Genomic DNA, 15,457 nt, shown 5'->3' with positions numbered 1-15,457 from the left:
ATGTCGAAAAATGGTTAGTGAATTTAGCAGATTTGTAGTTAATTGCTGAAGAGCTTTTTTGGTTAGTAATACAGGTGCAAGCCAGTATGTAGTAGGATGAAGGGGAGAGGTGAGCAAAAGAGACAGCTAAAATTCTTCCTTTTATTCAGTACATTTGCTGAGTATCTTTATATGCCAAGCAATGAAAATGTACAGATGAAAGAATAAGCCCTGTAATAGTGATATATGTGTAAGTAACTATGGGGGTACATCAGTGAAATAGTTAAATAAGGAGTGTGTGTGTGTGTGTGTGTGTGTGTGTGTGTGTAGATAAATTATCATGATTCTTAACCACTCTTTTTACAAAGCTGTGAATCTAGTTCTCATTCTCTTTGACTCATGGCATCTGTGATAAATATTTTTTTAATTTTATGGTAGTATTTAAATGTTATTTCTCCTGGACCATTATTCCCCATGGTAATTGGTTTTTAAAAAAACAATATTTATAAACACACTGATTGTTTTTGTTATCTTTGGTTTCTGAGTTTCTTTCACCAGCAAAATGAAGAGGGGAAAAAACCCTACACTTTTCTGCACACAAAAATGTAAGAAAGAAAAACCTAGTATCACTATCAAATAGTATACTGTTATCATAGCATCTTATTTTCAATTATTTGTAATTATCTGTTACTGATTTTCTACTCATAAGCTATTCTTCCTGGAGAATTTATGCCATAATTTTCTAACTATGTCCAGTTACATAATCTTTATCAAGGGGTTAAGTATTTTAGGTGAGATTCATAGGTTTAAATGCTTGATGTTAGATTGGCCTCCTGTATGATTATTAGAAAATTATTTTTCATCCATTAAACTAAGACCAGAATTTTTAAATAGATGTTGGGTCTTTGTCTACTAAGTACTTTTAAAAAGTATTACATATATTTTTCAGGTAGTTGCCTGAAAACAGAAACTTGTTTTCCTTTTAAAAACTACATCTGAAAATGTCTTTTAACATTTTGTTTTGGATTGGTTCAACAGCAATTTTCATTTTAAATGTATAGTGTGTATATATGTATTCATTTATTAGTTAACATTTAGTACAGCTGATTCATTTACTCATTGAACTGCCACCTACCATTAAATAGCTTATTAATGTGAGAAATCAGATACAGAATGGGGAGAGTTTTTAAAAACTTAGAATATAAAGGATAGAGAAATATTTTTAATGCAAAAAAATGTATTAATTACTTTGAATGCCTTACACATAGGCATGTTGTCAGCATGTTGTCAACTCTCTGAAAGAAGGTAAGCGTTGGCTTCTGCCTTCTAGAAAGATGCAATTTAGATTTCAGTGGCATGGACGTAGGACACAATATGATGATGATAGGTAATTGAATATAAACTGCAGATTAAACTCTTATATTCTCAGAACAACCTCATAATGTAGATCAGAATTATCTTCTCCATTTTATAGGTGAGGAAATTCAACTTAGAGGTCAAGTAATTTGTCCAAGGTCACATAGTTAACACAGGAAAAGACAGGATTAAACCCAAGTCATTGTGACTTGATGTGCCATTCATATAGCCACCATATTATATGATAACATAAATGTATGACATCACAAATAGCAGAAATGCAACAAAAAATTGATAATTGCCTTAAGAAGCAAAATTGAATTTTTATAGAGATTTAAATGAGTGGTAAATTGCATCTACTTAGGGAAGAAAAGACTTCATTATTTTGCAAATGCAAATTAAAGTCAACTAATATAATGTACACTGTATACTGCATTCACATAGAAAGCTTTCACTCTCTGTTTCATGAATGGTTTAATGAATCATAAATAGACAGAAGGGTGGTTCTCAGCACCCAGCTATGAATATGCATTACTGTTTTAACCACAGTTGTCATTAATCAGACTAGAATATTCATATTATTCTAGATGGTGACTAAAACAATGAATATAATATTTGCCCTCTAAAAGATGTTTCATAAAGCATGCCAGTTTTCTGAATGTAGCTTTGTTAAATGACTGGTTGAATCTTTGCCTTAAAATTGCTTCTTCATAGCATTAAAACAAATACAATAAGGATGCTAAAGTCGTATTCAAATGAGGAAACCATGATTTACTTTGTGTGTATAATTTAAAATAATTATCTCATGACTTTTAATACACAGCTTATTTCATTTGAACTTGGAATTTGAAGTTTCAAGCAACAGAAAATAGAGTCTATTAGGAAGGCTAAAGAAAGGCATTATTTATCTCAGAGAATAAGCAAGACCAGGAAATAATTTTTCAGAAATGTTAAATATCATGCTTCTGATTCTGTGATAATTTTATGTTTCATAAAAATAACAAGGATCATTGTTTGAGGATATAATTTGACTCGATTTGGTTGGCTTTCTGTATATATACATTGTTATGATACTAAAATAGTGGTAGTGTGTTTGCTTTGGAAGCACATATATTAAAATTGAAATGATGCAGAAGATACTAGAGGGGCCTCAATGTGAGGAAAACATGAAATTTATAAAATAGTTCACATTTATTTTTTGGAATTTCATATTTGTAGATAAGGAAGCTCAATGTCATCAAGATGATAGTTCTCCTCAAATAAATCAGCAAACCCAATGCAATTCCAATAACTTCCCAGTAAGAATTCTAATCACACCTAAAGAGTTCATTTTAAAGCTTATATGAAGGACAGAGGGCCAAAAATAGCCAGGACAATTTTTAAGAAATTTGAAGGTTGTGGATTCGTTAAACACTAAGTGTGATGGTGTTATATTTTCTGTCCATAATTTTGTTAAAATTTGAAATGTCTAACAATTGAATATTGTTGACTTTGTAGAAAAGGGGAGATTTTCCTGCTCATAGAACAAGTTGATTCTACCATTTTGGACAATATCTGGTAAAACTATGACTTAACTATTCCATGCTAGGGAAACTCATACCTGTATGCAGGAGACATTTATGAGAATGCTTACTGTAACATTCAATACTAGTTAACAGTAGAAGGGACACACAAATTGTGGAATAGTCAATGGAATACTATCTGGCAGTGAAAGTAAATGAACTAGACTTACCTGCATCACCATGGACAAGTCTAAAAATGTTAATTAACAGAAAATACCAAAGGGACCTAATATAATACTAATTACATGTTCTTAAACATGTAAAAGCAATACTACTGTGTAGGGGTGTCTACATGTGTGATAAAAGTAAAGGGACATAGATTGTAATGATAGATACCGTATTCGAGATGTGTTATGCTTTATGAGGGAAAGAATAGGAGATCAATCAGAAAATGGTACACTTTATAACTTAGGATGGGGAGAAGATTGCTTTATTATTCTTTATACCTTTTCATTGATTTTTTTCAGTGTATAAGTATAATTGAAACTTTAAAAATCAGTTGTTATTAGATTTTTTTAAAGTATTGTTGATTCATTCAAAATTGTTAGTGTTGCAGTGAGGTTGCTTTTCATATTCACTCATAAATTTCACTTGATTGCTCTTGTACATGCAAAGAAGGGGCAGCTTTCTGAGAGGTGCACAGATGGCTTTTTCGAGATTTAACGTGGGTGAAACTAAACCAAATATGGCTTTCAAAGTCTAACTTCCATTTTTTTCATGAGGTAGTACTTACTTGAATATAAAATATTATTTTAAAATACATCATTATGTGATATCAGCTATTAACTGCCTCAGAATTTAGATTCTCACACACATACACCTTTTTTGGAAAAGAGTGAAGTATAACTGTTTGTTTCCATCCTAGTCATGTCAGCATGCTGCATAAATTATTCTTGTTGAATTCTATAAGAAAGAGATCATGCCGTAACCGGTTTGGCTCAGTGGATAGAGCGTCGGCCTGTGGACTGAAAGGTCCCAGGTTCGATTCCGGTCAAGGGCATGTACCTTGGTTGCAGGCACATCCCCAGTGGGGGGTGTGCAGGAGGCAGCTGGTAGATGTTTCTCTCTCATCGATGTTTCTGACTCTCTATCCCTCTCCCTTCCTCTCTGTATAAAATCAATAAAATATATTTTAAAAAAAAGAAAGAGATCATAAGAATGAATCCCTTAGTCTGTACCCCTTTGAGGTGTAACAGTAGGATTCACACAACAATTAATAGCTACTTGTTTTCCTTTTTTAATTTACAGAAAGTTTTGTTATTATTATATTTGACTAGACCAGAGGTGGGGAACCTTTTTTCTGCCAAGAGCCATTGGATATTTATAACATCATTTGCAGGCCATACAAAATTATCAACTTAAAAATTAGCCTGCTATATTTGGTCAAACATTTAATAAACTCACCCCTAATGTCTTGGCATGGCCAAACCAAATGATTTTGTGGGCCTTATATGGCCCGTGGGCCAGACATTTCCCACCCCTGTTCTAAACTATCGGCAATAATACATACTTGTAGCATTTTTAGTTTAGTACCAATGCAAAAGAGAAAGCACTAATTTTATTTCACTGATTACCTACTCTACCACTCATCCCCCAACAATTCTGGTCAGAACTTTATCATTAATCAAGACTTGTCTGATGGAGTACACTATTCTAGATTAGCATGGGGCATTAGGAGACAGAGCTTCTTTTAAGGAATTTATTGTTTATGTTTGCCTAATTATATCAGAAGTGAAACATAGAAAGCCATTTTTGTACAGATCTTATTTGTCCTTGTCGTGTCCTACCCACTCGTGGCTTCAAAATTATTAAGCTTCTGTAGAGATAAGAATAAAGATTAAAGACAAAGACAGACAGATTTGTGACCTCAGCTGTCTTTTCCAAGGGGAGTGAATTAATCATTCAGATATTCCAGTTGATAGCTGCATAGGGATGTGTTTATCAAGTCCTGACAAAAATGAAATTTCTAATGTTGTTTGAAGAAGAAAAATCAAAGCTCTATGTAAAACCTTATCCCCAAAGCCTGAAGGTTTTCTCTTTGAGAAAAAGATTCTTTCTTTCTCCCAGGGACAAACAGAGGCTTTCTTAGTTCTGCAAATTTAGTTTGGGAGACACAGATTTCACATGACATTCTCTCATTTTATCCTAGAAAACTTTTGAATCAATCAGACTTGATCAGGTGGATATGTCCTTAGAAGGATACACCATGCACTGTGGCAATATACAAAATGGGAGAGAGGGGATTCTCTCCTTCAGGATCAGCAGCCTTTTGTTCCTAAAAATTTTAGAAATAGAAAATGAATTCTGTGTGGTGGGCCTGTGATAACCCCGTACAGATGACTCTAGCTCTTGTTTCTATTTCCCCGATCTGTCTATCCACTTCTTGGTTAGCACTGGCTTTTGATCTCAAGGAAGGAACCAAAGACAGAGCAACACTCTGAGTCACTTCTGAAAGACAGACATCCTCTTGCTGTCAGGATTCTCAGATGAACTCAGTGACTGTCTGAGTCCTTTGTGCTAATGGTAAACTCGGTGTAAAGCCTCCCACTCTTTGGCCACCACTTCCTCTAGTTCTCCAATTTTGATAATTCCTGAAAGGCTTCTAATTCATTGAGTTTCCTGCCTTTTTACTGCCCACCACCTGTCTGTGTATCTCCTTTATGTGGCTTACATTCTATATTTCATCAGTACAGCCATGCTCTTGCCTCTTTCTTCCGTTATTGTACTCACCAAAAAAAAACTTTAACCTGGTTAAATCTGTGTCTCTGCCTCATCTATGCCTACACCTAAACAACTGATTTTGACTAGGCAGTCATACTGACTGATCTCACCTTAAATTTATTTACACAAATCTCACCTTAAATTTATTTACACAAAGCCTACCCAACCCGTTTACCTAGCAGTTTTTGCCTCACTATCTTGTGACATCAAGGCTCTCTATAGTCTTCCCATCAGTACACATTTGTAATGTATTTCCCATCATTAAAAAGGAAAATGACATTTGATCCCTCTTCCCTTTCTAGCTCTTCTGTTGCTCTGCTGCTCCCTTTTATAGCCAACCTAGAGGCCTGGTGCATGAATTTGTGCACATTGAAAGCAAATTAATTGGAAGAAATATTTTAATACCGCTATTCACCCTTTCTCTATAATAGAAGTGTCAACCAAATTCACGATCAACAATGACAGATGGAAACACACGCGTGTGATTGGTGCCAGCGAGGGCTTTATATATATAGTTAATCTTGCTTAATTAGATCTGCTTTCTGATTTAGCTAAACTTTTTCCAGCCCAGTGAAGCACCCCAACTTCTCTTTCTGGGAATTGTCAGCAACACAGCAGTAAATATCAACACGAAGCAGATTATTATTGTAGATCACGCAGGGAGAACAAAGAGTAAAATATATAGCTGCAGCAGTGTTTGACTATATTCTGCGCCGTGAGAAAACCTGAAGTCATTTTCAAGGTCCATCATGTCTTATTTCTTTTCATTCGGGTCAAGTTTCTAAACTTTCTAAATCTCCATTTTCCAGCTAATGAAAAGAAAATAGAATTCCACCGAGTCTCCTATCTACCTACTCCAGAAGTTCTGTGAGGATCAATTGAGATGAGGCACGGGAAAACGCTTCACAGACATTTGGTTAAAGTGTAAAATGTTTGTACCTGGCTATAAAGCAAGTCGTGTTCCTAGGCTGAAGAAACTGCAAGGAGGCTAGTCGCTAGGGAGAGGAAGCCGGGCGTTGCTATGTGGTGTCATTACCCAGCACTCACAGCGACCATTTCCCGGCTAGGCTGGGCTGCATTTTGTGCCATGGGGTCTCGGCAGCGTTGGCTGCGATTTGGTGGGGTGTCGCTCCGGGGTGGTGGCGGGGCCTGTATCCCACTTGGGGGAAGCCGAGTGTTGCTTTGTCGGTGCCAGGTCCATGGTGCCGTTTCTTTATAAATGGCCAGTGTGCGTCACGGCAGCTCCTGCATTGAGCGTCTGCCCCCTGGTGGTCAGTGTGCATCATAACAACTGGTCAGAGGGACACTTAGCATATTAGCCTTTTATATATCGATTCCCCCAAAGAGTTGCCGATATTCAGTCTTCATTTCTTCAGTTTCCACTTTTCTGAATTAACTTGAATTAAGCTTTTGTCCCCACCAACCTACTCATGTCAAGGTCCCAGTGACTCATCTGAATCAGCCTCTCTCTACTTCGTGGTCCTGGTGATTACTCCCTTCTCCTTGTAACTCTTTTCTCATTTGGCTTTTGGGCCGCTACCCCTCCTATCTCACACACCACTAGTCACTATTCCTGCTCCTTCTCTCCCTGTTTCTAAAGTCCTTGCAACTCTTCTCTGTTTTCCTCCTCCATGGTTGACCATAGACCCATGGCTGTAAATGTTTATATGCCGAGCACCCCAACTCCAACAGACAAAAACTCCTGTACTTGGAATCTTTCCATACCTTGTCCTGTGTACTTCTTCATCTGGCTAGTCATTTGTATCTTTTATATAAACTAGTGTATATATCCTAATAACTCTCCACAACCTCACCACAGAAATCTAGAATCCTATATTTCCAAATGCATTCATGACTTTGTCCCTTGGAAGTTGAATAGACATTTCAAATTTAAAATGCCCAAAACTTATTCTCCATCTTCCCATTAAAAAATGCATCATCAATGGAGCTACATCTTAATATAACAACTTACCCAGCTTTATTTTTCTTTATAACCTTTGTCACTACCTGATATTGCATCACATATTTACATATTTATTTTTCTACTTCATCCACTGGAATGTAACCTTATGTCAACAGGATCTCTTTTGTTTATTCATTCCTTATAGTAGGCAGTAAAGATGGCCATGTCCCCATTCCCCCAGAATCTCGAAATATGTTTCCTTTTATGGTGAAGGAGACTTTGCAAATGTGATAAAGTTAAGGATCTTGAGCTGGGGAGACAATCTGGATTACCCAGGTGGACCCAAGGGTCCTTATAAGGGAAATATGGAGGCTTGGGAATTAGAGGAGATATGACAATGGAAGTAGGGATTGGAATACGTCCATGAGCCGAGGAATGTGGAAAAGGCAAGGAACACATTTCCTCCTAGAGCCTCTAGAACAGTGGTTCTCAACTTGTGGGTCGCGACCCCTTTGGGGGTTGAACGACCCTTTCACAGGGGTCGCCTAAGACCATTGGAAAATACATATATAATTACATATTGTTTTTGTGATTAATCACTATGCTTTAATTATGTTCAACTTGTAACAATGAAAATACATCCTGCATATCAGATATTTACATTATGATTCATAACAGTAGCAAAATTACAGTTATGAAGTAGCAACGAAAATAATTTTATGGTTGGGGGTCACCACAACATGAGGAACTGTATTAAAGGGTGGCAGCATTAGGAAGGTTGAGAACCACTGCTCTAGAAGGAACACAGCTCTGCCAGCACCTTCATTTTAGCCCCATAAAACCTGCTTTGGACCTCTGACCTTCAGAACTTGAAGATAGTAAATTTGTGTTGTTTGAAGCCAGTAGACTTGTAACTTGTTATAGCAGTGGTAAGAAATTAATACACTTCTGTATCTCTGGCACCTAGAATTTTCCTGGCATGTAGGTGATGATTCTGTCTTAAATGCCTCCGCAGAGGCACAATGGGGGAGCAATGCAAGTGGTTATCACTTAACTACAATGATTCTGTTTGAATGAGTGGTAAATCTTCGTTATTTTAGTATAGAGATTATTGAAGTTTCTAATCCCTATTTTAAATGTTATTTTTAAAAATAAATGATCCATTCTTTCTTTGAAAAATAATATTTGCTTTTATTTTTTCTAGGCAAAAGATATTTTTTGTTATCCTAGTCTATTTCAGGCAGGCATTTTATAAGTCTCTCTGTGTGTAGTGACTTAGAAATCTCAGAATGTCAGGAATGGAAAGGACTTTAAAGGGCATTCAGTTGAATTTCCTGATCTAATGTTTGTGTATTTCTCACAATATCCCTGACAAGTGACCATCCCAAGTCTATTTTAGAACCTTCAATGCTGGGAAACTCACTTTAGCTGGAAGGGTCAAGACCACTCTGGATAGACTTTTCTGACTTTTGTCTGTTTTGTTCCCTACTTAAAGAATTAAACCAAGAATAGAAATGTTAGGTTTTAGCCAACACTGACTTATTTAAACCCATTTATTAAAGATATATCTGAGATTTAAGTCACTGATTATCTTTACATGTGAAATGCCTACTTTGCCTTCACATTTGTCAGAAAATCCTGATGCTTTTCGATCAGAAATCATCAAATATGATTTTAGGGGATAAAAACTAAGAACTGATTTGTAGTTGAGTGATAACCGCCTGCATTGCTCCCCCTTTGTGCCTCTGTGGAGGCAATTAAGACAGTAATTTTTAGTAGAGAATGATATTGATTTCACCTTGGGTTTATACTTCTCTCCAAATACTGTCAGTTATTTCTATTTTGTGAATGGCTCAGCTGATGTAGGACGTCCATTGAATAGTTCAATAAATGTTGAGCCCTGTCTGTGTCTCATGCACTATGTTATGAGGAAAAAAGATGATAAACGTTTGGCTCATGCCCTGTAAGATAAGAGAGTATGCCTTAGTACTATAGTTTAGTAGGGAATATAGACATGTAGACACAAATATAACAAGGAGTTATAAATGCTCTTCTAATGGCATGAACAAAGACTTCTGGGAGTCAAGGGCAACAGTGATTAGTTCTGCCATGCCAGCCCTGACAGTGGGAGGTAGAAGAAGAAGCAGAGAAGAGAAGAAGAAAGGACATAAATATAACATGTGAGTGCGCATGTAATTGAGCCCCACCGTATCTTGAATGGACCATTGTTAATAATATAAATACTAATAGTTTACATGTGGAGACCCTGATTACAGTGTTGAATGGTTAATTTCCTAATAAGAATTTGCTTTCAAATGCCACAATTTTCACTTTCTACTGATGCATTAAAAGAATTCATTCTCTATTATAAGTGACATATGAAAAATTATTCATTAAAATTAACCATGGCATTTAAACAACCTGTTGAGAGTCATTTGTCCACAGAAGATCACAGGTTTTATATGTAGCTCTCAGGATTATCGGAGCTGTTTGCATCAGTCAGCTCTGTATTTTTTACACTATTTCGTATGTTCAGATGGAAAGGGAAGCTTTTTAGCCTGCAGAGATAAGGATTTCTCGGCCACTTAGACTCATTCCTGCATTTGGTGAGGGTGCGTTTCCCAACTTTGAGGTGGCAGCCATGGCTTACGCAAGAAGAGCTGACTTGTTCTCCACTGTAAGTTGAACACCTGCCATCAGAGGCCTTTGTTGCATAAATTAATGAATTCTTGGTACTCCACTGTACTTCAAGTGTCAACAGTAAAAGTAAGAGATGAAGGAACACAGTGTGATTTGGCTGCTTGTGTTTCTTGTTCATGCAGCAGTTCATTCGGTGTGCCAGGCACTGCCGGGGATCTCAGCCTTGCTCTGTCTTCCTTCTCTCACCACAGCGGAGAACGCTCCAGTGCAGGCTTCACATCCTATTCAATCTAACCCTGGCAAATGCTTCATATGATGGCATACTCAGTAAGCATTCACCCAAACAATGAGTATTAGCAACTTTGAAATTGGAGGCAGCAGGTACTGAAGCCTCATTTGCCGGATCCCTAATAATAGCCCAAAATCTTAAACATATTTTTTCCTTCCTCAGTTGTTTTGTGTTGTTGTTTTTTATGAATGAGTGCATTGAAACTTCCCAAGGTTCTACATCTCACTCCTTCCCTGTATAGACAGGATGTAAAGGCTGGGTTGGTTGGTGAGAAAGAATCTCCTAATATCTAGATTCCAAAACCTTTGAGAGACAGAAAGACAGATGTCAATTGGCTAATGTGGGGTGGAGATCTAGCCCCTTTTCTCCTCTCTGCCTATACTCTCTCCCCTTTTTTCAACTCCATATGTCATAAGATATTAATGTATTTGTTGTTGGTCACAGCAAGAAAACCACTATTAAGGTATATTGAAGTTTAGACTGTGACCTTAAATCTTCTTTTTGCCCTTCCTTCACTAACTGCCCTGACTGCAAACCACAGAGTTTAATAGCTGATTGTTAATAGATTTAGGGTTTTCCCAGGAACAGCTGCAGCTGCTACTACAACATGACTATATTTGCAGCCATGTGTGCACATACTTAGGTATGTTGTGATTGTGTAAAGAAAGACTGTCTTGGTTATAGTTGGGTTTTCGTATGTGAGAGTGGTAGTAAAATCTGCATCTTAGTGGCTAACATATTAAAAAATATTCAAGTTCCTGCTAAGTCCAGAGGATGCAGTGGTGAGAAGAGTAGGTGTAGCTCAGTCTAGTGAAGGAGGCAGTAAGACAAGGAACAAATATATAAACACAAACTCTGATCAGTTCTGGCAGAAGTATCAGGATGCCGTGGTAGAGAAGGGAACGGCTTCAGGAGGGGGTCAGGGACTGCTGTTCTGGAGTTGTGACAATCATGCTGAAATGGAGAGAACAAAAAGATGCCATCGTGCTAGGAAGGCAGAGAAGGCCAGTGCAGGCAGAGAAGAATTGTTTGTTTTGGGGGATGGTTGTGCACGGCCATCCCGGCATTGTTCACAAGCAGTGAAGTGGCTGCTGGGATCAAGAATGCAGACAGTGCCCTAACCGGTTTGGCTCAGTGGATAGAGCGTCGGCCTGCGGACTGAGGGGTCCCAGGTTCGGTTCCGGTCAAGGGCATGTGCCTTGGTTGCGGGCACATCCCCAGTGGGGGGTGTGCAGGAGGCAGCTGATTGATGTTTCTCTCTCATTGATGTTTCCGGCTCTCTATCCCTCTCCCTTCCTCTCTGTAAAAAAAATCAAAAAAAAAAAAAAAAAGAATGCAGACAGTGATAGTGAGGCAGGGCTTCTTGGCGAATCCTTTGTATATTCTGCGCTCTATTAAACCTGCTGCTGTTTCCGTCTTTGCCACAGCCAGTAGCTGGGCAGGTAAGTAGGTGCTGTATGTTATTTCCTGGTTCCTTTAGCTCAGAGAATGAATAGGTAGAGGTCATGGGTGCTTCTGGGTATGTCTGATGAGAAGCATCTAAAATCCTTTAGGGTAACTTGTGTTTTCATGATCTGTGCTTGATGAGATTCTGCTTCTGGACATTTTAAGGACATTGTTAGCTTTTCTTTCTCATGTGGAGCTGAGTAATTGCAAGTGATAGTAATGGTATTGTTTTGGGGTGTGGGTTTTAATGAGTGCTTCATCCCCTAAAAAGGCATTCTCTCACAGATATTTTAGGTTCACCCTCTAACATTTCAGGCATATCACAGATGTGGAAAATTTGGGAGTACAAAGCATAACTTCTAAGAGACCAGGATGAATTTTAGAGGTAAATATAGCCTGCTAGACAATAAAACAAAAATATAAGTTAATAAATCTCTGAGGAAGAAAAGATATCAAAAGACTGGAGGCACCAGAAGCTAAACTTCGGGGGAGCAGGGTCTAGGGTTGTGCTGCCCACTGTTAGGTCCTCGCCACTCAAAACAGTGCCTGGCACGGAGCCGGCTCCAGAAATGTCCATTGAGTGAACAGACTAGAAGACCCTGAGTAGATGCACATGGCTAAGTAGACGTACTAAAATGCATTTTATACACATTTTAAAAATCAGCTTGCATTCTGAATGTGGATTTTGACTTTGTTTTTATTGTTGTCAACAAATGGTGAATTAATAAGATTATGAGAGAGAGAAACTTGAAAGTTTTTACTTTCTTAAAAAATGATTAGAAGGATCATGGGGAACAGTGGTGTGATCCCAAAGTTACAGTACCCGGAGTCCTAGCATCTCTTAAATTAGTTGTTTCCTATGCCTTCCCTGCCTGTGTGCCCTTGAATAAGTGATTTAATCTGTATCTCTATTTTCTCATTTATGAAGTGGGAATAATAGTAGAACCTTCCTGATAGGATTATTATGAGGATTAAACCAGTTAAGATGTGTAAAGCAATTGAAATAGTTCACATGCATATATGGTAAGCTCTATAGCAGTGGTTCTCAACCTTCCTAATGCCGCGACCCTTTAATATAGTTCCTCATGTTGTGGTGACCCCCAACCATAAAATTATTTTCGTTGCTACTTCATAACTGTAATTTTGCTACTGTTATGAATCATAATGTAAATATCTGATATGCAGGATGTATTTTCATTGTTACAAGTTGAACATAATTAAAGCATAGTGATTACTCACAAAAATAATATGTAATTATATATGTGTTTTCCGATGGTCTTAGGCGACCCCTATGAAAGGGTCGTTCAACCCCCAAAGCGGTCGCGACCCACAGGTTGAGAACCGCTGCTGTATGTACTCTAAGGTTAGAAAATTTTACTTCTGTGTTTTCTTTTAATACTTTTATAGTTTTTTCCTTATATATAAGTCTATGATCCATTGTGTTATATGGATAAATGAGTTAATTTTGTGAATGAGTTAACTTTGTATATGATGTGAGGTAAGGGCCCAAATCCATTCTTTTCCCAGCACCATTTGTTAAAAAGACAACGTTTGTCCCATTAAATTGTCTGGCACCTTTGTCAAAAATCAAATGACCATAAATGGAAGGTTTTATTTTTAGACTCTGAATCCATTGATCTGTATGTCTATTTTTATGCCAGTGCCACACTGTCTTGAGTACTGTAGTTTTGTAGTAAGTTTTGAAATTAGGAAGTATGAGTTCTCTAACTTTGTTATTTGGTTTTATGGTGGCTATTCTGGGAACCTTGCATTGCCATATGAATTTTAAGATCAGTTTGCCAATTTCTTTTAGAAAGGCAGCTGGGATTCTGATAAGGATTGGATTGAATCTGTATATATTAATTTGGGGAGTATTGCCATTTTAACAATACTAAGTCTTGTGGTCTATGAACATGGGATATGGGATGTCTTTCCATTTCTTTAGATCTTCAATTTCTTTCAATGATGGTTTATAGTTTTCAGTGTACAAGTCTTGTACTTCTTTTATTAAATTTATTTCTAAGTACTTTTTTATGCTATTGTAAGTGGAATTGTTTTCTTAATTGTATTTGCAGATTGCTCACTGACATATTTTGAGGGGTTTTTTCTGCGTCTTTATTTTTTTGTGGTAAAATATACATAACATAAAACTTACCATTTTAACCATTTCTAAGTGTAATTCACTGGCATTAAGTATTCACAATGCTATGTAACCATTCCCAGTATCTATTTTAAGAACGTTTTCATCATTCCAAACAGAAACTCTGTACCCATTAAACAATAGGTACATAACTCCACATTTCCCTCCTCCCAGCTCATAGTAACCTCTACTCTACTTTCTGTCTCTCAATTTGCTTATTCTAGGTACCACATGTATGTAGAATTATACAGTATTTTCTTTTGTTCTGGCTTATTTCACTTAGAATAATGTTCTTAAGGTTCATCCATGTTGTAGCATATATCAGAATTCCATTTATGTTTATGGCTAAGTAGTAGTCTATTGTTTATACATTTATCTGATGATGGATATTGGGTTGTCTCCATCTTTGGCTATTTTGAATAATGATACTATTCAGATTGGTGTACAAATATCTGTTCAAGTTCCTGCTTTCAATTATTTTAGATATAAACCTAGGAGTGGAATTGATCATATGGTAATTCTATGCTTAACTTTGCGAGGAACAATGAAACTGTTTTTACAGGAACTGCAGTATTTTATATTCACACCAGCAATACACAAGGGTTCCAGTTTCTCTGCATCCTCACCAATACTTGTTATTTTCCACTTTTTAAAAATAATAATCACCTTAATGAATGTGATATTTGATTAAGAATTAGAGTGCATCTAACAGTCTTTGAATGATGGAATAGCTAATCCCTCAGACAAATACATGCAAAATGCAGTCCATTGAAAAAAAATCAAGGAAAATTGTAAATTTTCTGTGTTTATTTTTAGCTTTATTTCCTTGTTATAATTGTAATTTCCATACTTTGTCATAGTTGAAGATAAACAATGAAAGGAAAGCTGGGCTTTTAGGAGAATATTGAAAACTTTTACGTATATATCATTTTAAAGTTTGGGCAATGTAACAGTTTCTCTTCTTTCTATGATGTCAAAGACAACGGACACTGTTGTTAGAACTCTACCAGACAAGGATGAAGAGCTGTGCAAGTATTTCTTGAATCCTTCTTTAATGTCATCAGAATATCCACGAACAACCTTGAAAAAGAAATCAGAAGACATGAGCGACCTCCCTTCTGAGAGTCAAAGAAGCATACCACTCGCTGTGACTGAAGCTTTAGAGCATATTATGGAACAGCTCAATGTTTTGACACAGGTGAATTGCTATGCTTTGTACTGGAGGGCAAGATATAAGGAACAATCCTGGTTACAGCAAGCTGTAGAATTAGCAGAGTAGGGGAAAATTCTTTTTTCTTAGAAAGGCAAGCTCAAGGTGGCAGTCAGTATAGCAAGGAATGCTCTGCTTGCTCTAGCAAGATCTTATGGAGATAAAGTCAGAGCCTCTCTCTCTCTCTCTCTCTCTCTCTCTCTCTCTCTCT

At 37.0% G+C, this 15,457-nt stretch overlaps 1 protein-coding gene across 4 annotated transcripts in view; it reads left to right on the top strand.

Moving 5' to 3' along the window:
* Nucleotides 1-15,457, top strand: part of POC1B (POC1 centriolar protein B) — a 95,134-nt gene that overhangs the window by 74,221 nt on the left and 5,456 nt on the right. For 3 of the 4 annotated variants that reach the window (XM_023749787.1, XM_014451482.2, XM_023749790.1), the window contains one exon: nucleotides 15,016-15,234. The exons of the other annotated variant lie outside the window; for it this stretch is intronic. In XM_023749787.1, coding sequence (XP_023605555.1) covers nucleotides 15,016-15,234 — 219 coding nt within the window. The remainder of the gene's footprint in view (nucleotides 1-15,015; nucleotides 15,235-15,457) is intronic. 4 annotated transcript variants of the gene reach the window in all.

Source organism: Myotis lucifugus, unplaced genomic scaffold (assembly GCF_000147115.1).
Source record: "Myotis lucifugus unplaced genomic scaffold, Myoluc2.0 scaffold_9, whole genome shotgun sequence".
NCBI classification, from domain to species: Eukaryota; Metazoa; Chordata; class Mammalia; order Chiroptera; family Vespertilionidae; genus Myotis; species Myotis lucifugus.
Note: the sequence above shows the minus strand (reverse complement) of the source record. Positions and strands in the feature narration are given on the sequence as shown.